The 23680-nt window shown below is 52.2% G+C and overlaps 1 protein-coding gene across 1 annotated transcript in view; it reads right to left on the reverse strand.

The window, feature by feature from the left end:
- ADCYAP1R1 (ADCYAP receptor type I) overlaps nucleotides 1–23680 on the reverse strand; it is a 60868-nt gene that overhangs the window by 27236 nt on the left and 9952 nt on the right. Inside the window, exons 2-6 of the mRNA XM_061165424.1 lie at nucleotides 22442–22580; nucleotides 20598–20703; nucleotides 4889–4996; nucleotides 2806–2826; nucleotides 1519–1560 (exon numbers count right to left, since the gene is read on the reverse strand). Of these exons, the coding sequence (XP_061021407.1) occupies nucleotides 1519–1560; nucleotides 2806–2826; nucleotides 4889–4996; nucleotides 20598–20703; nucleotides 22442–22543 (379 nt within the window). The 5' untranslated portion in view covers nucleotides 22544–22580. The remainder of the gene's footprint in view (nucleotides 1–1518; nucleotides 1561–2805; nucleotides 2827–4888; nucleotides 4997–20597; nucleotides 20704–22441; nucleotides 22581–23680) is intronic.

Below are 23680 nucleotides of genomic sequence, written 5' to 3' on the forward strand. Positions count from 1 at the left end.
TTCACAGGATTCAGGGACCAGGAAATCATAAAAAAGAGACATCAGCATAAAAGGGGCTCCAGCATCCATGCTGCTAGAAGAACCCCTGCTCAGAGGCCAAGGCCATCTCTCGGGAACTTGGACAGGGACAAGGGCAGCAGCCAACACAGGCGACTCCAACACTTTTCCAACCTCATGTCCTTCTGATTGAGTTGGAAGATCCAAGGCCAGTTCTTTTCAACCAAGAGTCAGAAATGCACTTCCTGGGGCTTTGGGGAGCAGCAGAGGGTGAGTGATCCTGCCATAAAGAGAGCTCTGCCCAAAGCAGGGAGACTGGTCTCTTACTGCAGCTCAGATTCTGGGTCGTATGTGACCCAGCACAAGGAGGACGTCTAGCAGACCCAGGGAGACAAGGTCAATTCTGTCCCACAGTTTAATGCCAAATGGTTTTTTCTTCCAGCAAATCTGTTTCAGGCTGCTGCTGGCAACCTCCTTCCAAGTCCCTCTGAACGTTTCTTTCAGAAAGTCTGCACGTCCTAGGGGACCATGGCAGTGGCCAAGCCCTTCCCTTCCCTGGGTCTCCTCTCTGCTCTGCCCACATCAGGGTGGTGGGAAGAGGAAAGGGAAGCCGCGCTGAAAAACATCTTTTTTTAAAAACTATCCTGGAGATACAAGCCATTTCCTTTCTTTTATTTTCCTTCTTACCCTTTTCAAAATATAGTGTGGGCTCAGAAAAGTATAAACCTTTTTGTTTAGAACTATTCCATGAATCTGCTAGTCTATTGTTCTGATAGAAATCTCCGGAAGATGGAGTACTCTCCAGACTGCCAACACCCTCCAGAGGCTGCGCCTACTTCACTAGGCTGTTTTGCTCCAGCAACTTCATAGAAGCAAAGAATCTTAGGGCAGAGGTTCTCAAAGTGGGTGCCCTCCCTAGACGGGCCCATTAGCATCACCAGGGAGACTGGCCAAAATGCACATTCTCAGGCCCCACCCAGACTGCTCTATCAGAGACTCCAGGGGCGAGGTCCAGGAATCTGTTTTAACAAGCCCAATAGGTGACTGTGCTGGAGAAGGGAATGGCAACCCACTCCAATATTCCTGCCTGGAGAATCCCATGGACAGAAGAGCCTAGTGGGCTACAGTCCACAGGGCCACAAAGAGTCAGACATGACTGAAGTGACTTAGCACACAGGTGACTGTGATCACAAAGTATGAGAACCACTGTTCTTCTTGTGGGAGCTCCAAGCTATCACGGGCCATTTAAACTCCATCAAAGGAGTTCTTTTACTGAGATCTGTCCTTCCCTGAAATTATATGCACAGTGTTCTGTCTGAGCACTTGCATGCAAATTTCCATGGAGAAAATCCACAACTTCATCAGAGAAGGAAAGTGAGCTAACAAAGATCACAGAGCCACAGAGAGGCATAGCCCATCCTGGAAGGGGGTCCCCAAGCTCACAGGTTACCTCCCTGTGACCTTACAGGTTAGACGACCTCCCTCCAGCCAGCCCATGGTCAATATCAGTTCATCTCTTACCTGAGAGATCCAAGGATTTACTGTCTGCAAAACCAAACTCTCCTGCAAAACAGACGTGGGCATGAGTCAGGACACCTGACCATCAGCTTGCCAGGGCTATCCACTCCTTACTCTGCTTCCTGGAAGGTCAAAGCTGCCCCTAGTCTAGAGATGGGGGGCAGGGGGAGGTGGGGTCTCAGCCAAGAGGAAGCGTCACACATAGCAGCCACATACACACTGCACCTTCCAGGGCCATCCCATTTGCTTTGTGTTTCTATGATGCTAATGGTGGCTCATGACTCAGTTCTCCCCACTGGACGACAGGGTATGGAAATGAGACACTGTCCGGAGGAGGGGAGGACCTCTGGAGTGAGAGAGGACTGGAAGAGGGTGACTGGCCTTTTCTCTTTTTGTCTGTCCTTGTTGTTTGTCTAACTTGTATAAAATAGTGCATATATGTTCGTGGAAAACTCCTAATTTATCTCTACCTCCACCTCCGCTCTCCTCTTTGATAATCATAAGTCTGTTTTCTGTCTCTGAGTCTATTTCTATTTTGTAAAAAAAAAAAAAAGCTCGTTAACCGACTCTTTTCAGGAAAAAGGACAAAAAAATAGCAATATGGGTTGTGAGCTTGGGTTTTTCGTTTGGTGTTCAACCCTCCATCTCAGCCCACAAACCGCTCCCATCAAAGGAACCCCAAAACTCCAAAGATTTCCTCCTCAGACATATTTTTCTCTTTCTCTCCCAATTCTTTACTTCCACCTCCACTTTTTTTTAGACTGAATCCTCTGCTAGCAATGAACTCCCATTTCCCTCTACTTTTCAAAATTCTGTTTTCAAGGTCCAACTGACACGTCACCTCCTCCAGGAAGACTTCCCTGACACCATTGTTAGTTTGCCTGCATGTCACCTGGTTAGGTCTCTTCTGCTCCGGAGCCTGCCAAGCATTCCGACTCCATGGCCCTGGGGATGTCAGTATCGGCATGGGCTCACACACACAGAAGCTCATGCCAAAGCACACAGATGTCTTTGCTTGCTGAGCCCTCTATAGGTGAGTCCCATGTTCTCAAACAAGCCCGTGAGCACCCTGAGACAAAGGAAGGGCTGCATCTCTCCATCTCCCTGTGTCTCCCCAGCCTCCAGATGGCCAAGGGGGGAGGACAGGGAAAGGAGGGATGAGCCCAGCCCCTGATGAACCTCTCATTCCACCCCCACCCACTCCTAATAGTCAGCTGGGCTCCTGCTGGATGGGAAGATGGACAGATGGACAGATGATCAGCAGTCTGTTCTCTCCAAGGTTCCTCTTACCGATGGTTTCCGTCTCCCAGACTGAAACAGAGCAAGAGAGAAAACACAGAGGTGAGCAAGGTCGGCTAAAGTCAATCTGCTCTCTGAGCCCTGCTGATGGTGCCCTGCTCCTTCCCACTCCCAGACTCTGAAGAGCGGTTGTGCTGGGGCCCCAGAGGCCTGAGAACTACAAGCTGGGATTCTACTGTTCTACTAGAGACTTCTACCATTCCTGCAAGAACAGGGCACAGTTACTGAGAAAGAGAGGCATTCCAAAGGAGGAGCGAGATCGCGTTCCTGCATCTCCAACAGTTGCAAAGCAGCGCCTATTACAATGAGCATGAGATTCAGCCCTGGGAACCAGGAAATAAAAAGAAAACTGCAGTTCTCAGCTTTCTAAGTATTTAAGTCAAGTCTAACTTTGTGAATGGAGATGCTAAAAGGCCCTGCCTTAATGAACCATTAAGAGGCAGGTGTAAATAACACATTCATTGTGCAACTGCCAGAGGGAGGCATAGAATCTGAAAGAAAGCATATCTTAAGAAAATTTTATTTTACTGCTGATTCATTTTACCTTTTCTGTGCGTGGTGGAAAAGTAGTCCTGCCACGGTACCTGACCCAGAGTAGATGTTCTGTCAACTTTAAATAAATGACTGAATGAAAGGAGTACGTGAATGGAGGAAGTGATTAAGTTGGTCTCTATAGGAATGAATTAGAAATCGGGGCTGAATCACCGGGCTGCCACCCCACTTGACGTCCCACCATTCACACTGTGCCTCTCCTTTCAGCACTTCCCGTTCTACTCTGGGTTGCATCCAGTCCTCACGCCACTGTCAGGATGGGAGAGTTTAACTGGACTGGCCTGGATTGAGATTCTGGAGGTGGGCGGTATGGCTAACGGGCCCAAACAGAAAGTCGGGGAGGCGAGATGGGGACAGCATAGCTAGACCCTGCCTTCTCTAGTCCTGGGTGGGGAGCCAGAGATGGGGCCGGGCATCCCCAACACACTGCCTCTATCTCCCTGCACCACCTGCTCCACGCAGACTCCCCTGCAGGCAGAAACAAGGCTGCTGGGCTTTCAGGTGTGAAAACATTTGCCTCTGCCTCTGACACATAGGCTAGAGGACAGTGGAGTGAAATGCAGCTTGGAGACTCTCTACTTCTAGACGGACACTCACCGAGACCTTAGGCAGGTGAGGGAGGAAGCTGAGGACCAGATCTCAAGGGACTCATGCATGGCCACACAAGTGTCTCAGACCCTCTTGTCCCTGCAGGGGTCCCTACCCTCCTTCCTCAAACCAAGGCCCCAACCCAGGACTCGGTGGTCCACGTGTGGTTCTCAGTACATCACCTGCCTGGAGCCCAGTCCCTCCATCTCCCTCTGCCCAGCCTAACTCAGCGACCCCCAGCTTGCCACCCTGCTTCCTGGGACACCCACAGAGTCAGGGTGGAGGCCCAGTCTGGCTCCAGGCCCCTCCCAGTGTCAATGTTCACTAAAAGCAGACACCAACCTTCTTTTGGGGGCAAATGAGTCTCTTCCAAGGCAGAAATAGGCCTGGAGAACCCACCAGACTCACACCCAAAGGAGAGATCCCTCCGAACCCTTTCCCCTTAGGTCCCTCCCCATGGAGAGCAGTCATCTGGGCCTCCCTGTATGAGTGATCATGGTGATAACATCAGCTCACACTTATAACTGACCATCAAGCTGCACCCAGTCCTGCTAAGGGATTTCCACTTAAATTCTCCCAGTCACCATTCCACATTCCCATCTGATAGACTAGGAAATGGGGGGACAGAGGGGTGACTGCCCTGCTCAAGGTCCCCAGCTGGGTTACGTGATGGAGCCCACATCCGAGCGCCTAGCCTTGCCCCAGCACAATGACGTGCCTCTACGGGGCCTTGCTGTGTGTGAAGGGTGCTTCTGTGTCCCTTTGTGCACGGGGGTCCCTGATTTCCTCTCACCAGCACAGGGCTCCGAAACGGGAACCACCTCCTCGCAGGGTGCCCCTGGTCTTCGGGGCTTGTCCCCCAGAATGCCTGGGGTCTGACTTGGGGGAACAGGCTGTACCAAGTGCAGCCTGAAGAGGCCCGGGGGAAACCCACCTTGGTCTGGGTTGAAGATTCGGAAGAGTTCGGGGCAACTGACGAGGACCATCTCACCCACGTGGGCGGGCTTCCAACACGTGATGTTGTCCCACATCCCAGGGCACCCTGTGGGGATGAAAACCATGGTGAGAGCGCATCCAGTAGTCCACACACACACACAGAGCACACACACTAACAGAGCACACACAGCACACACACAGCATGCACACACTCACAGAGCACACACACACAGAGCACACACAGAGCATACACACACTCACAGAGCACACACAGAGCATACACACACAGCACACACACTCACATAAAGCACACACACACACAGAGCACACACACTGACAGAGCACACACACACACAGCACACACACACAGCACACACAGAGCATGCACACACTCACAGAGCACACACACACACAGAGCATGCACACAGAAAGCATGCACACACTCAGAGCACACACACTCACATAGAGCACACACACAGAGCACACACACACAGAGCATATACACACATAGAGCACACACACTCACAGAGCACACACACACAGAGCATACAGACACAGCACACATACACAGAACATACACACACACTCACAGAGCACACACAGAGCATACACACACACAGAGTATACACACAGAGCACGCATACACACAGAGCACACACACTCACAGAGCACACACACACACAGCACACACACAGATAGTACACACAAACACAAAGCACAGACACACACAGAGCACACACACATAGAGCACACACACTCACATAGAGCACACACACAGAGCACACACAGTCACATAGAGCACACACACTCACAGAGCACACACACTCACAGAGTGCATACACTCACATAGAGCACACACACTCACAGAGCACACACACTCACAGAGTGCATACACTCACATAGAGCACACACACTCACAGAGCACACACACACAGAGCATACACACACACAGAGCACATACACAGAGAGCACACACAGAGATCACACACACTCACACAGAGCATACACACAGAGCATACATACAGAGTGTGCATACACACAGAGCACGCACACACACACAGCACATACACTCACAGAGCACATACACACAGCACACACAAACACAAAGCACAGACATACACAGAGCACACACACATAGAGCATAGACACACACAGAGCACAAATGGAGCACACACACGCAGCACACACACACACAGCACCCTGCACGAGCTCTTCCACACCCCCAGGCTCCACATCACTGTGAGGTCCAACTTCAGATCAACCTCCTGGGTGGAGGGAGAGGCAGGAACTGGCTGGCCTGAGGATGTTCCATTGCCACTACTACCCCATGCCCCGGCCACCCACTGCCTTTCAGGACAGGCCTAGAGCAGAGAGATGGAGTGAAAATGAAGGAGGAACCTGAAGGAGGAGCACAAACTGGTCAGATGGGGTTGGGGAGGAGAGCAGAGTCAGCCAGATAGAGACCTACACAGCCAAGCCCCCGGACTATGAAAGGACTTGGAGCACAAAGGGACAGGACGCAGGGACCCCCTCAGAGGCCACCATGGTGGGGACACACGCCCAGATCAGGTGAGCACCGAGGGATGGAGAGGAGTAAGGACAAACTCAGAGCTCTTTAGGAATCGTTAAGACAGTGACTCACGGGATGTGACCTGCCCAGGAGGAGGAAGAGGTCAAGTTTGAAGGCTAGATTTTCAGATTTGGGGCACTCAGTAGATCCTCCTACCCCTGTGCCCACTCTCCTTCCAGCCCCTACCAGCCTCCTGATGTTGTTCTCTGCACTCCTTGTCACTCCGTCCTCACATCCCCTTCATGCTTCACCCCTCTTCTGACTTCATCACTCCTCTCCATTGGGAGGCCTCTTGACCTTACTGACCTCATCGCCCTTACTGACTGGGCCCCATCTGACTGAATGCAGGGGCTTGCATCTGTCCTTCCCTCGGCCCTTTGCTCCACTCATCTTAGACAAGATCAACAGGCTCAAAGCTTTTCTTCCAAGGAGCAAGTAAAATTAAAGAAAGAAAACTTTTCTTCTTGAAAGAAAAGTTATGACAAACCTAGACAGCATATTAAAAAGCAGAGACATTACCGACAAAGGTCTATATAGTCAAAGCTATGTTTTTTCCAGTAGTCATATACGGATATGCTAAGTCGCTTCAGTCGTATCTGACTCTGTGCAACCCCATAGACGGCAGCCCACCAGGCTCTGCCATCCCTGGGATTCTCCAGGCAAAAACACTGGAGTGGGTTGCCATTTCCTTCTCCAATGCATTAAAGTGAAAAGTTAAAGTGAAGTTGCTCAGTTGTGTCCGACTCTTCGCAACCCCATGGACTGCAGCCCACCAGGCTCCTCTGCCCATGGGATTTTCCAGGCAAGAGTACTGGAGTGGGGTGCCATTGCCTTCTTTATGAGAGACCATAAAGAAAGCTGAGTGCCAAAGAATTGATGCTTCTGAACTGTGGTGTTGGAGAAGATTCTTGAGAGTCCCTTGGACTGCAAGGAGATCCAATCAGTCCATCCTAAAGGAAATCAATCCTGAATATTCATTGGAAGAACTGATACTGAAGCTGAAGCTCCAATAGTTTGGCCACCTGATGTGAAGAACAGACTCATTAGAAAAGACTTGATGCTGGGAAAGATTGAGGGCAGGAGGAGAAGGGGACAACAAAGGATGAGATAGTTGGATGGCATCACCAGCTCGATGGACATGAGTTTAAGCAAGCTCTAGGAGTTGGTGATGGACACAGAAGCCTGGCATGCTGCAGTCCATGGGGTTGCAAAGAGTCAGACACGCCTCAATCAGTGAACTGAACTGAACTGAACCAGGCTCAAGGGCTTCCTGACAGAATTATACACGCAACTCCCAAGCATATCTCTTGCACAACCTGAGGGCTGCCTGTCACAGCCAGGTGCCTGCTGGATATCCCCATCTTGAAAGGCCCAAGACAATCCACACCCAGCCTGTCCAAGACTCAACTGAGCATCTCCTACAAAACCTGATCTCCTGACTCAGCCTCAGTTGGAGCCCTGGAATCACTCTCACTTGTCACCTTTTCCTTTGTGCTCCATAGCCAATTGGTCACCAAGTCCTGCTGGTCTGAGAGTCCAATATTTGTGTTCCCTGGTGGCTCAGAGGTTAAAGCGTCTGCCTCCAATGCGGGAGACCCGGGTTTGATCCCTGGGTCGGGAAGATCCCCTGGAGAAGGAAATGGTAACCCACTCCAGTATTCTTGCCTGGAGAATCCCATGGATGGAGGAGCCCGGTAGGCTACAGTTCACAGGGTCGCAAAGAGTCGTACATGACTGAGTGACTTCACTTTCACTTTTCACTTATCCTACTCTCTATCCTTGCACCTCCACCTGGTCAAGAGCAGACCACTTTTCCCTAGAACCCTGGTTACAGCTTCCCCACTGGTCTCCTCACTCATCCCCACACACCTGTGACCACAAGCTCTTCCAAAGAAAGATTTGACCAGGTCACACAGCCACCACTATGGGTGAGCACCAGCCAGTGGCCCTATCACCTCAGCTCCTTAACACAATCCCTGAAGCCTGGTCCTTGCTCTATACTCCAGCACATGGGGCATGGGCGAGGCCACGGGGTGAGAGGTCAATCAGGAAAAAGACACAACATGAGAGGAGCAGGGAATGCCTCGTGTTCCACGTGGGCAGAGGAAGTGCATATAGTGATATAATCATGACAGAGGGGCAAAGGCAGAGATGGGAGGCAGTATGTGGTGTGTCCGATGGCAGAGTGCAGACTTCCAGGAAAGGGACCTCACCTGGCTGAACAGGCTCTAAATCGGGACTTTGGAGGGCTCCTCTGCCAGGTACAAGACAGCCTGTGCCTGTCCCACCCCCAGAGCTGTGGGAAGGATTAATGAGTTCATACATGAAAAGTTGTCGGAAGAAAGGCAGACTCACTCAGCGCCTGGTCACCATTGTTATTACCACTAATCTCATTATTTCACTTAGGTATCCCTGGGAATCATTCCCCTGAGACAGACCTAGGCAGAGAGATGAAATAGAGCCCAAGCAGGTGAGCAAGGCTGGTGGAGGGTCATTGGGCAGACACAGAGGAAGCCTGGCAGGCATTGGGCAGGGGTGGGGGCTTGGGGTGGGCCTCCTGAGCTCACAGCCACTCTATTGGGGCCAATGGCTGACTTTCGGGTCACGTTGAGATCAGAAAGCGTCCAAGGTTGCCAATGTGCAAAAAAAACCCTATCTCTTAGAATTCAGACCTGGCTACTTTAGAATGGTTAGATAGCATCACTGACTCAATGGATATGAGTTTGAGCAAACCCCGAGAGACAGTGGAGGACGGAGGAGCTTGTCGTGCTGCAGTCCGTGGGGTCACAAAGAGTCAGACACGACTTAGTGATTGAATAACAACAACTTCAGAACTCACATGCAGTCACATTAGCCCATAGTATACTGCTTCCAGAATGACTGCATTTGGGAGCTAGAAGCCTCACAGAAAGCTCTCAGGATGACAAACCAAGATGATGAAGTTTCTGAGGGCCACATGAAGGGAGATGGGCCCCAAGCCTGTTACTGATGATTCTTGTCTACCCATTACAGCAGGACTCCCCCCTACACGTGGCTAGTCATGACAACATGTCCTTGGAAGAGACCTAACAGTACATCTTTGGGCAACATGGCCCGTGCTGACCATAGGATGGCCATGGAGCGTGGCTGTGTATGGCCCACACCCTGGGAGCCCTCACCAACAGATGTTCCTTAATGTGGAACATTAGGCCCTGGCACAGCCAGCTGCTTCTGCCAGCTGACGTTCCCAAGGCCCAGAACTTGTTAGATGAGCGAGGGAACATAGTCACAGGGGCCGAGGGGCTCAGGTGTAGGTGGCACAATGGGGGAGGGTTCCCAGGTTGAAGGTCAGAGACATGGAGGCAGTGAGGGATCCATCCTCCCAACAACTGTTTACTGAGCAGCTAGCATGTGCCAGCACCCATTAGGCCCAGGGCTACAGTGGGGGAGAAAACAAATTTGAGAAGTTCTCATTTGAGGGCAGTGGGAGGGAAAGGACAGGCGCCCCCTCCACATCGACAGGGTGTCACAAACTCGAGGTTTGCCAAGGGCTCACAGCATGATTCTGGCAAGTCTCCACACCCTCCAGCCTGACTCAGTTTCACATTGAGCACATCAAGGGCTGGGCGACTGAGCGGTCTCCCAACTCCTAGAATGATTAGAGCTCAGATCTGGAAGAGAGTCACTCAGGACCTGCTGGGATCTGGGAAGGATGGCCAGGAGGCTGGGGCTGCCTTCCCTGGCCCCAATGCCAGGACAGACATCCTCAACAGGGCATCTGCCAAGGTCCCCTCACTTGCCCCATGGCGCACCATGCTCTACAAGCCCTCCTGGTTCCTGGCCTGCCTTCCCTCCATAGACTGAAGATCCTAGTGGGATAATTCCTGTGGCACCAGAGCATGTAGGAAGCCTAAAAGTAGAACCCAAACCTTAGGGCCCAAGTCTAGTGTCTGGGTTTAGGAGACTATGATATTGTGATAAAATAAATTTGATATCAGGATATAATAAATCACAATGACTCTGATATTGTGAGACTATGATATTGTGATATAATAAGAATTACACATTTGTTCTTCATCCCGGATTCCTGACTGCTTGGTGCTGTTCAGTCACTAAGTTGTGTCCGACTCTTTGTGACGCCATGGACTATAGCACACCAGGCTCCTTTGTCCTTTGCAATCTCCCAGAGTTTGCTCAAACTCATGTCCATTGAGTCAGTGATACTATCTAATCATCTCATCCTCTGCTGGCCCTTTCTCTTTTCGCCTTTAATCTTTCCCAGCATGAGGGTCTTTTCCAATGAGTCAGTTATTTGCATCAAGTGGCAGAGTATTGGAGTTTCAGCTTTAGCATTAGTCCTTCCAATGAATATTCAGCGTTGATTTCCTTTAGGATTGACTGGTTTGATGTCCTTGCCATCCAAGGGACTCTCAAGAGTCTTCTCCAGCACCGCATTTCAAAAGCATCAATTCTCCGACACTTGGGCATTGAGCTCCTAAAACCCTGGGAACAACCTGAGTGATAGTGTCAGAGGAGCAGCTTTCTATTCATAAGCCCCTTTCAGCCATACCTGAGTGTATGCTTATGACATTGCTCTTGGAGGATAGGGACTGGTCCAGAGGGCAACCAACTGTGGGATTAAGGAACTGGAACTTTCAGCCCCACCTCTCATGTTGGGGCCAAAAATCAAGTTAATCATCAAAGGTCAATGATTTAACCCATCGTGCCTACATAATGGAACATCCATAAGCCCCTAAACAATGGGATCTGGAGAGTTTCTGGGTTGGTGAACACATCCACATGCCAGAGAGTGGCACATTCCACAAAGACAGAAGCTCCCGCACTTGGGATTCTATTGGACCTCACCCTGTGGACCTCTTCATCCGGCTGTTCATTTATAAAATCCTGGTTCCTTTATAAAAAAACTGGTAAGCGTGTTCTGTGGGTCATTATAGCAAATTACTGAGTGTGAGAAGGAGGCCATGGGAAACCCTGATCGGTAGCCAAGACAGACTGAAATGTGGGTTACCTTAAGTGTGAGGACCCACGATGTGCAACTGGCCTCTGAAATGGGGGAGCAGTCTCCTGAAATTGAACCTTCACCTGTAGGGTCTGTGCTAACTCTAAATAGTTAGGGTCAGATTTGAATTAAATTGTAGGAACATCCAGTGAGTGTCCATAGAAAACTGGAGAATTGCTTGGTATGGAAAACGCACATGTTTGGTGTCGGAAATGTTGTGAATAGATAAACAGTTTTGCTTTATGGGACAATGTCCCCGATCCATAAGGAGCTCTCAGCCATCCACCCACCCCTCTGGCTGGCATCACTGGGGTCAAAAGAGACGCAGGTCTCCTCAGGGCTTCCCAGGATGCCTCGTGCACATTTTTGCTACAGTTATCACCTCTCAGCTGGACCCAGATGAGAAGGGAGATGGGGTCTGTCTTCTCTCCCATTCTCGATGGGTCGGCTCTGGCCTCGGGAGCCTCGGAGCCGAGTGCTCCTAAGAACACTTTCCAGGGAGATGAGAACTGGATCTGGGCTCCTGAGAGCACCTTTTTTTTTTTCAATAAGGACGACAATTCATCTTCCTTCCACACCCACACAATACGTCCAGTTTCTCTTTCCCCATCTGTTCCAGACTCCAGCCCCAACAAAGCTTAGTGCTGTTGTGGCTGGAAGATTTCAAGATGCCTTTTCTCCTCCTCCCTCTCCTCCTTTTGCCTTTTTTTCATCTTCCCATTTTCTCCTTCCCTCCCTCTTCTTCACTCACGTATTCAAGAAATATTAAGTGTCTATTAAGAGTCAGACACTGAAGAGCAAAAGTGGGTTGAATAAGCACCCCTGGTCTTGGCTTGCCCAGGGCTTATAGTCTATGATCACGGGAGTAAATCTGGATTTAATGCCAAATGCTGAAGAAGACCTTGGATGGTGTATCATTTTCCCGTTGCTGCTGTAACACAGAAAACTTAGTGGCTTACAATGACCCAATTTCTTGTCTCACGGTTCTGGAGGTCAAAAGTCAGAAAGGGGCCAAAGTCAAGGTGTCAGCATTTCTTCTGGAGGCTCTAGCGAAGAATCTGTTCTCTTATCTTTTCCAGATTCAGGAGCCCACCCACATCCCTTGCCCTGTCGCCCCTTCCTCCATCTTCCAAGCTAGTAGCATAGCATCTTCAAAACTCTCTCCTCTGACCCTCCTGCTGCCTCCTGTCACTTATAAGGATGCTTGTGATTATACTGAATAATCCAGGCTACCCACCCATCTTAATGTAACTATACCTGCCAAGTCCCTTCTGTCTTTTAAGGCAACACAGTCCACAGGCTTTGGGGGATGAGGACGTGGGCATCTTTGATGGGGGCATTATTCTACCTCCCTCAGACAGGTTTTAAGACAAGGAGGCACGTGGCCTGATTTGGCTGTGTGGGAAGGTAATATACTTCAAGAGCAGGAAAGCAAACATGAAGACACGTCTGTCAGGATGTGGCAGCAGTTGGGAGGAGGGTGGTGGGGCTCGATGAAGAGCGATGGCAGCCAAGATCGAATGGAGTGCTGTGTAGGAAGGTCTGGAGGCAGGACTTGGTGACAGACTGGCTGGACACAACTGGTGAGTGTGCCAGGGACCTTTCATGCTCATCCATCTCATGTGACTGAGCGCTCACTCATGGTGAGTGGGGCGGGGGATGACAAATGGGTCTCAAAAATACCCCTTGCAGACTCCGCAAACTCTCTCTCTCTCCCCTCTCTGCAGCATCCCTGGAGGCCACATATCCAGTGTGGCAGGTTCCGAGATGGAGCTCTGAAGGACCAAGTAGAGTCAAACTCACCTGCCCACTCTACCCACCACACTGGCCTGTGATGTGCAAGCAATAAACGTTACAGTACTAAGTCTCTGAGATGTTAAGGTTCATTTGCTACTGCACCATGGTCTAGGTTACCCTGACTTCTGCAGCGAAGGGGAGAGAGGCATCAAGGATGGCACCTGGGTTTGAGTGTCTGGATGGCCAGCTGACTGAGCCACCAGCCACAGTGGGGAGGGCTGGATGAGAGGCAGGTGGTGGAGGGAATCAGCAAGCTGGAACTCAAGAGTGTCATCTGGGGTGTGTTTAGTTTGAGATGATGCAAAGAGCCAAGCAGAACTAGATTTCAAATAGGCAGTTAGATAACATTCTAGTGTTCAGAGGGGAAATTGCCACTGGAGGAAGAGAACAAGAAGTGGTCAGCACAAGGAAGTTATGTAGGGCCATGGGCCCAGATAATATGTCCAGTGAGAGGGTGTAGATTTGAGAAGGAAAAAAGAGAGAAGAGACTAGGGCCTGGCCCCAACAAAAGGAAGGTCACCACTCAGAAGAGAAGTTGGCAAAGAAGACTTGGAGAGGTGGCCAAAAACACAAGGAAAACTGGAAGATACTGATGACACAGCTGCAAGGAACTCTGCTTCAAGGAGGAGACGGTAAAGTGCATCAGACATGGTTTCTGGGTCAAGAGAGTTCCTGTCCTCTTCTTCCCCGTGCAGAGGAAGCCAGAGCCAGTGTTCTTCCCTGGGAGAACTCTCCACTCTGACACCCCAAGCCTCCCAATTCTCCATGAAGCCTGCCTACACCTTCCTGGCTCAGTCTATCCCACTAAAAGCCTCGATGGGGACTCAGTGAGAATTCAGGCCCAGAGGGATTTCTGCTGGGGTGGGCAGTGATGGTGGGCACACTCTCGGAGCTGCTCCCACCGAGACACTGATACGCACAGCGGCCAAGGAGATACAGTGCCTTGTGACAGCAGGAGGGGGAAAGACCACTTGGGCAGGTTAAATGGAGAGAGAATGCAAGAGCCATTAGCCCTGACTGGAACAAAATAAGGAGCTAATCTCGGGTTGTCATGGCGATGATTCCATCCAGTTCCACACAGCGTTCAACACTTGTGAGACCAGGGGGAGTCACACAAAGGCGCAGTCCCCTCTTTTGAGAAGCTGCCCGAGGGTGCCTGGGTATTGTTAGAACAAGTCCCTCATCACAGCACATGATTCAAGGGTAAAAAATGATTCAACATACTGAAATTTACTTTACAGCCAATGTTGCTGATCCATAAAATGAGGACCAGCTGTGAATTCGGCGCTAGGGGAGTGGAGGGAGGACTAAAGACACAGCCCTTCTCTGTGGGTGTCAGTGGTCCTCAAAGTGTGGACCCCCAAGCAGGAGCGCCACTGGGAGCTTGCCAGAGGTACGGATACTCGGGCCCCATCAGATCCACTGGGTCAGCAATCACTGGGCCTAGCAATCCGGGTTTTAACAAACCTTCCAGCAACTTCTGATGCAGGCTTACATCTGAGAACTACAGGACCAAAAGGAAACAGGTTTGGACAGAAACTGAACCCTTTGTCAGATCTGGGAAGTGAGTTCCTCAGAGGGAGGGTCCCTGCAGACCCCCTTGCTGGGAGTCTGTTCATTCTCAGAGCTGCTGGGAGGCGCAGACAAGAAGCTGATCTTGCTCCAAGGATGTCGAGCCTGGGCCCAGCCTTGCAGAGGTTCCCCCTCCCTCCTTCAGGCCGCTCTCCTGGTGAGGGTGGAAGTGGAGGCTGGGATATGCACTCTGCACCCTGGACAGGCCTCAGCGGCTGGGTCAGAATAGCAATGAACAGGCTGCTTGTGTCTCCTCCAAGCTGCTTTCCTCCTGCTCATGCCAAAGCCACTGCTGGCCTCCCTCTTCCATCTCCTCCAGAGTATGGGGCGGGGGACCCCCAAGGAGGACCACACCTGACCAGCCCACTTAAATGCAGGGAAGGCCTCCAGACTGATGCAAGCCCGCAGCCTCAAAAAGAAGAGGTGCTGGCAGGACTCACCGGGGCTGGCAGGGCTGCCTGGGCTGAACGGAGAGAACAAAGCGGCCAGCCCAGCGGGCGGTGCCTGTGCCCTGTGTGGGCCTGGGGACGCTTCAGAGAGGCGACTCCGGTTCCCACGCACAGGAGTCCTTTCTCCTTGTGTCTGGTCTCCCTGTCTCCTAGCGCTGCCCGGCTGGGACGTCAGACCTGGGGCCAGTCCCATAGCTGGCTCCGGCCCTCGGTGTGACTTGGCCAGTGACGGCCACCTCTGGCCTCGGCCTCTCCGCGCGTCACAACGATGAAGCCGGACTTGGTGTTGTCGCAAGATCTAGTTCGCATGCAGGGGTTTGGAATGAGGGTCAAAACCACTAAATATATCGCCTCAACAACGGTCCCAATAAACATCCTTAAAACCTGCCAAGGATGGTGCGGACGAAACCACCCAGTCAGAAACTTGCTTTCACTCTCCATGATCTTCCCTGTATTTTCTACTCGCTTAAGCCCTCTGCCGAGCTCCAATGCCCCTTCCCAGCCTATCACTGTCCCTCGGCTTCCACTCTGAAGGCCACTATATATACTACCATCCCATATTCTCTTTGGGGGTAGGGGGTGGGTATCCTGGGATCAGTGAGGAGTAAAGATTTAAGTGGATGCAGATGCCCACCTGGGAGCCCCCCACCTACAGCTACACAGCTACAACATGCCACAGACACCTCTCGTCTCTAACAAACCAGTGTCCTCATTCCAATGCACTCACTTTACTGGATATAAAAGATCATGGGGACGTACAAGTAATATGCTATGCTGTGCTTAGTCGCTCAGTTGTGTCCAACTCTTTGAGACCCCATGGACTGTAGCCCGCAAGGCTCCTTTGTCCGTGGGGATTCTCCAGGCAAGAATGCTGGAGTGGGTTGCCTTGCCCTTCTCTGGGGGATCTTCCCAACCTAGGGATCTAACCTAGGTCTCCCACATTGCAGGCAGATTCTGTACCATCTGAGCCACCACGGAAGCCCAAGAATGCTGGAGAGGGTAGCCAATCCCTTCTCCAGGGCATCTTTCTGAACCAGGAATTGAACCAGGGTCTCCTGCATTGCAGGTGGATTCTTTACCAGCTGAGCTACCAAGGAAGCCCACAAGTAGTAAATATATAAATATTAGTACATGCTCACGCTCAATTGCTTAGTCATGTCCAACTTTGTGACCCTTTGGACTGTAGCCCACCAGGCTGCTCTGTCCATGGGATTCTCCAGGCAAGAATACTGGGGTGGGTTGCCATCTCCTCCTCCAGGGGATCTTCCTGATCCAGGATTGAACCCACATTTCCTACACTGCAGGTGGATTCTCTACTGCTGAGCCATCAGCATAAAAACATATATAAAAGTGTTGTCGTGAATTCACACTCACAGTCATTGGAACAGGCTGACAGATTTCCTTGTTCAGGTGTGTTTCAGTGACACTGGCTGACCCTTGACCAATGTTCCATGCATAGCGTACACGCTTGGGACAGAAGGGGCAGGGAAGGTGCAGAGAAGGGGTGTAGCAGAAGAGCTGGTCTCTCTCCACCCCAGGCACAGATATCAATACCAGAATGCACAACTGCTGACCCTTAGTTACTGTCAGATTGGACTCCTGGCTCCCAGACGGGTTTGCCTGGACCCTGAGCACTGCTCCCTGGCCTGAGCTGACATGAGCACCCTGGAGGATGGTCTTCTCTGACCAAACCAGTGGTTCTAAACTTGGATACACCCTAGAATCATTGAGAGGCTTTTAATACATACTCTCAACAAGCCACACTGCCCTAATACTCCCCACATTGCTGTGGGGAGGGCCTGACCATCAGCATCTTTAAATGCTCCCAGAAGCTCTACAAGGCGCGATTGGATGAATGGCTACCCATGGTTCATAAGCGTGTTAAATCTGAAGCCAAGGATGCCCCGAGGACCCAGCCTGAGTCTTGAGTCAAGCCCAAGCCCTGGCAGCTGACAGGATGGCCGATATCTCCCAGGACATCTGCACTGGAGTGCCCAGAGGCCCCCTGCTCTGAAGGACCCTCAAGGTGGGGCTCCTCCAACCTCAGCCAGCAGGAAGGACCCCTGAAGTGAGCTGAGCTGGACACTCACGCCTCCCCTCTACCTGCCCCTCTCCTTCCACAAGGCTGAAGCTGGGGCCTGGGAGACCTAGCCAAGCAGGTCACTAGAGGCTGGGGCCTCCCAGCCAGCCTGGCCAATGGAAACGCAAACACCCTCTGGCCTTTAGTAGCCAAGAAAATTGCAGGCCTTCAGGGGGGTGGGCGGCGAGGGGTGCCGATGTAAGGCTCTCCTCTCTCCCAAGTCCTCTCTCCAGCCTCATTTCAACTTTCTCTGCCCTGTGACCTTTCACTGCAGCCAGGGGGATGCGGGGGTGGGGCTGACTCCTCCCTCCTTTCTGAGCCGCAATGCAGTCTAGAGAGTCAGATCAGAGAGCAAGAACTCTGGAACGATCAAAGGCATGTCCTGGCTCCACCCTTCCAGGCTGTGTAACAGGCTGTGTTACCTGTGTAACAGGTAGTGACTTACCCTCTGTGAGTCTGTACAGCCTCATCCAGAAAATGGGAGGAAAATGCTACCCGGCTAGTAGGTTGGTGAGGTTTAAATGAGCTATGCTATGCAATTGTCAATGTGTAATGATTTAGAACCTGGCCCCTGGTATCTGAGTGCCAGCTGTCACAATTCCCTCTGACCATACTCACTGCCCCCTTCTTACTTTTACTATGGTCAGCCCCAACCTGGAACTTCCCTGGCTTCCCCATCTGCCCTCCAAGGCCCAAATCTGGTCCCTATCCCCTTTCTGCTCTTCCAGAAAGCCTTCCCAGATGGTCTGAACTGCGCTGACCTATTCCCTAGAGATGTATCCACACTCCCCAGAACTCTACAGGTAGGGCTATCAGTGTGTGAACCTCTCTCTCGGCAGGCCCCCATCCTTCCCCTGACCTTGCCCGCACTCCACCAGGCAGGACCCAAGGTGCCAGCTTGTCATGGGAGCTGAATGAGTGAGAGGGCGAGGGGATGAGTGAGTGAGGGAATGAACGAGCCGGTGGGTGGGTCAGTGGAATTCTTCCAGAGGCTTGAGATCCCTTGCTCAAGTTCAGGTTTAAGGGTGACCTGACTCACAGGGTCCCCAAGGCAGGGTTAGAGCAGGGAGGTCCAGGTGGTATCCTGGGAAAAGCTGGAGAGATAGTAGCTTGGGGGAAAACACCCCCAGTGCCATCCCCTCCTCCGTCCAGCTCCAGTGGCAGTGGACACACAAAATACACAGATTCCTGCTCCCTGGCCCTCAGCCATACCTCCCTCTAGCCCACCCCCACCGACTCCAATCCAGGGTTCCAGACATAGGGACCTGCTCACTCCCCTTCCCCATCTGCCTCTTGCTGCTGTGGTTCCCTCAGCCTAGAACATTCTCCCCAATCAGCCATCCCTCAGCTCTCACCTACCCTCAAGAGCTACCCCTCCCCAGGGCCTAACTCAAGGGTTCTCAGCCTAGCTTCTCATCAGAATCGCCTGGGAAGTCTTTAAAAATCATGGCGACTATGACAGACTGAGGTTCTGGTTGAATTGGTTTGGATTGGGTCTTGGCTACATTTTCCTAAAAGCTGCCTGGCCTGAGGCACACGCAGCCAGGTGTGAGGACCAAGGATCTGGTTTAAATGCCACCTTCTCCATGAATCCTTCCCCACAGAGAATTCCTTTCATCTGTCCTCTCCTGAGAACACCCGGGGTAAGAGCCCCTCCCAGCGGTTCTGACCTGCTGCTCTTGGGTGGCACCCATCATTACACCTGCCCCGCCCACATTCACACTTCTGCCAGGATACCCTTGCAGGCAGGGCCTCTTGTCCTCCTCCTGCCCAGGGCTCCACGGGCATAATTCACTTGCACACCTGTGGGCCCAGTCCCCACCCCACCTCCCATCTCTACCTGTCCCTACCTGAGGCTTCCTACCGCTCAGTCCCAAGTATATCTGAGATCTGTGATTCAGGAACAATGGCCTTGTGCTGGGAGACAGGATGCTTGGGTTCCAGGCCCACCTGAGCCTGACACTCCCTATTCCCACAGTTCCAAAGAATCACTGCCCTCTGGGCTCCACATTCCCATCCTCTATACAAAAGGCCTGGATCGGCTATTCTTTGGGTCTCTTGTAACTGTGTGCCCATCTGGGGCCCCTGCCTTGGCTTCCCTGGCTGGTGGGGCCTCAGATCCACTTTTGGCCTCAGGCAGGGCTGAACAAGAGCTTGGCTGGAGGGAAAGGCCAGCATGGCTGGGAGGGACTCCATTACTAGTTACTGTTCGCTGAGCTGACTGGCTAGGGAGTTCAGCCCAGAGGGACCATTACAATTAACTGATCTGCAGGCTAACCAAGTATTTAAATAAATGGTACTCAGAAGAACTCCCTGAGAATGGGGAGGACCAAAGAGAAAAGCAGATCCCTCTGGAGGGGGCAGAGAGTCCCACCTTCCAGTGACTGAGGCATGGGAAAGTCTGAGTTCTCCAGTGATGCCCGCTACTCTCAAGTCCCCAGCTTCCCAGGCAGACCCTCCTCCTGGCTCTGCTGGGGTCACGGTGCCCTTGCTCTATGGGCCTCAGTGTCCCAGAGGAGGAAAGGGTACACAGGACCACTGGTTAGCAGCCAGGGGCCATGCCACTCTCTTGGGACATCTGGTAATGTGAGGCTTTGGGGGCTGTCACTGAGATGAGGGGGTGTTAGGGGCATCTAATGGGAGAGCTAGGGCCACTAAATGTCCTGCAATGAGTGGCACCATCCAGCCTAAGGAAGCAGCCTCCTGCCCCCAATGCTCGTAGCAGCCCCAGAACAGCAGCACCAGACACACACAGGACTGGGTTTCCTCTGCCACCCTGTTCTCTGCCCTCTGATGGAGTGAGCAGAGGAGATGGGCAAGATCCCACACCCCACGCTCTGAGTTAACCAGGTGCTCTCTAGCTTGGCCACCAGCAACAGCTGTGTCCCTTCTGCCACGAGACCCAGGCTGCCTGCTAATGAGCTCTCTGACAGCCGTTGGCTGCTCAACCCAGATACCAACTCATTCTCGGCCCCCATGGGAGAGAAGGCGGCCACGTCCAGTCACCTGGAATAGCCCCTTTCAGAGGGAGGCATTCAGGCAGGCCATCCCTAAGGAGGGCAACCCCAGCATCACTGCCCAGAGCAGATCCAGGGCTCCATCGCCCCAAAGGGCTTTCTGAAGGACCCAGGGGCCTGTATCCTCCACCAGTTTCTGTAGGTGGCCAGAGGCAGGGACATCAGTTCTAAGGCTGACCTTAGATGTGCCAGAGGTGATGGCCCTCCCCACCACCATCCTCACCTGGGGAGGAGTCATTCAAGCCCATCAGGTCATTCACCCTCTGGATCTTCTCCAGGCACATGGCTTGTTCCTTCTTGAAGATGCAGTCGGAGTGCATGGCGGTGGCCTGCAGGGGACACAGGGGATAAATGGTGGTGAGGAGCAGGGAGGTTCACTGATAAGCCCGGCTACTTAAGCCTCAGGGGCAGTGGGGGTGGGGAGCAAAAGAAGCAGGAAGAGGACAGTGACTGAGAGATTTCAGAAGCAGCGGTGCCTCCGCTTTGTCACAAATGCCATGAGGACTCTTCCACTTTACCAGCTCAATGTGGGACCCGGGCAGACCCCACCCCTCTCCCTGGCTCTTTTTCCACATTTTATCATAACATTAGCAAATACATAGATAGCACCATACTAAAGTGCATACATTACTCTGTCCTATCCATGCATACATATATATCAAGAGTACTACAAAGTAGGCACTATTTTTACCATTTCCCATTCAACAGATGTGAAACCTAAGCACAGAGATGTTAAGAAACTTGTTCAGAGTCACACAGCTTAGTAGACTGAACAGCCAGAATTCAAATTCATGCAGTCCAGCTCCAGAGACCCCGAGGCTATGACTGCATTTTAGGGGAGCAAGCAGCAGGTGAGAGAGAGGAGAGAGTTGGCTGAGAGAGTTCATCCTTCCTCTCCACCGGGGGCACAGGAGTTGCAGGCGAAGGACAGTGATAGCACTGCATGGTGCTTACTAACCACGCTCATTCACTCCTGCCCCATTTTACAAAAGAGGAAACTGAGGCTCAAATAAGTTAAAAACAACTCCTGCTCAAGGTCATACTGCCTGCTGGTTAGCGGCAGATACTGGATTTAAGTGTAGGATCAAATAACTTCAAAGCCCATGAATGCTGTCACGACAGCGGCATACTTACGCTGTCACTTCTGCTTAAAACTCCAGGGCAGGGATGGTTTCACAAGGGGATGTTGGCAAATGTGGAGGCAGGTGTCAGGCATCACAGGCTGCCAAGAGCAGGGCTCAGGGACCTAGTCTAGCGCTGACTGTCCACAGATGTGTAGGGAAAGGGCTGAGCTTATCTGGAGTCACACAGTAAGGCAGGCCAGAGGCAGGACTGGCATCCAGGGCTCTGAAGAGAGCTGCATCTACGCTGGTCAGAATTCCCAGGTAGAAGAGCAGGGGGCCAATGCCTGGGAATCATCCACCTATCCCTCTTGGTCAGGGAGAGGTTTCTGAGTTCTAGCCTGCCAGAGACTAGTAGGCTGGGAACCAGGATCAAAATTGCCTTCTGCAGCCCTCATGAGGGCCCCTGAATACAGTTGAGCAGGTTGTATACTGCACAACTCTAAAGGCTGCCACAAATATGTGTGTGTTAGTCACTCAGTCATGTCCGACTGTTTGTGACCCCATGGACTATTAGCCTGCCAGGCTTCTCTGTCCATGGAATTCTCCAGGCAAGAATACTGGAGTGGGTAGCCATTCTCTTCTCCAGAGAATCTTCCTGAACCTGGGTCTTCTGCATTGCAGGCAGATTCTTTACCATCTGAGTCACCAGGGAAGCCCACATATATTACTATCATAATCAATTTGTAAATTATGTAACAATTTCTTGTCAAACTGGTACACGGTCTTGAGGAAGAAGCACCCTTTTTAATGCACACATTGGTGTGGGATGGTCCAGTGGGGGTACAGGCAGAGATACCAGCCATGCGAATTGAGCTTGGCTGAGAGGACACAAAAGACACAGGTTATCTGAGGTGGGGGCTCAAGTGAGCCTGGGGCTCTGGCTGGTCATGGCGGTGGCGGGGGGACGCGGGCGCGGGGGGCAGCACGGGTCCTGGGTCCTTACCATAGGCAGCAGGAGGAGAGCAGCCAGGGAGGCCTGCGTGATGCTGGCCATGACGCTCCTCAGCCTGGAAGGCGGCTCAGGCCAGTGCCGCCCGCCTCTCATTCACAGCCGCCACTGCTCAACCCCAGGTGTCTACAGGCTAGAAAGAAAGGAAAAGCATGAGTCCCGCAGGTTCAGTGGCATAGGAGGGGCAGGGACAGTCCCTCTCCCCTAGGCGCAGCAAAGCCTCCAAGGGTACCCCCGTCCATGCCTTTGTATGTGCGGTTCTTTATTCTTCTAACACACAAGCAGCTGCCGAGCGCCTGCTCAGTACCGGGCACTGGGGCCACAGCAGGGAACCCACTGGCCCCGGTGCCCATCGGACCACGAGCATGGTCTGGATGGCTTTTTCCTCCGCAGCAGATGACTGTGTCCCTGGATCTCCCTCCACAGGGGCAAAGCTTTAGCTGGCACATACATGCCCCCCCCAGAGAGGACACTTCTGGGTCCCTCCTGCTCTTGGGTGCAGGCATGTGATGAGTTTCCCACCTATGGAATGTGGGTGACATGACACGTCAATACTACCTATCCCGAAGGCAGCACGTGCTTGCCCCTGCTGCTCTTCCCCCGCCTCTGACCCTGTTTGGACGGATCAGTCAGGATAACACCTAAGGGATGGGGAACAACTCGCCAGTGGCAGCCAGGATGACAGAGTGGGCCCCGGGGCACTGAGCCTCCCTATCAGCCTGAAGGCCCACCTAGCTGCCGGCTGCTACGTGACAAGGAGCTGCTCTTCTCTCCAACTCACTGGCTCATACAGGGCCGCTTTGTTCCAGCAGCCGAGCCTGGTCCCCAGCAAACATAGCATCCTTTCACCCTGCCTCAGCCCACTCGGCTTCCAGGATAAAACCATCACCAATGCAACAGACAAAACGTGATGCTATGGAGGATGTGCTCAGACCTTGAGGATCTCCCCGTCAGAGCTCCCAGGGACGAGACAGGGCAAAGGGGGTCAAGTGAGGAGGTTGAGGGAGCCCCAGCACCTGCCCAGAGGAAGAGTTTGGTCTGCTTCTAAAATCAATGAGTAATTGATATGCCTCGCATGCCAGCAATTCGGCATCTATCCCAGGGAGATAACTGCACTTGTACAGAAAGAAGCATATGCAAGAATGTTCAGCATCATTTAAAATAGCATCAACAGCAAAAAAAAAAAAAAAATGGGGCAGCCAACCATCAGGCAGGCACTGTTAATAGACCCCT

The sequence above is a fragment of the Dama dama genome, chromosome 18, assembly GCF_033118175.1.
Source record: "Dama dama isolate Ldn47 chromosome 18, ASM3311817v1, whole genome shotgun sequence".
NCBI classification, from domain to species: domain Eukaryota; kingdom Metazoa; phylum Chordata; class Mammalia; order Artiodactyla; family Cervidae; genus Dama; species Dama dama.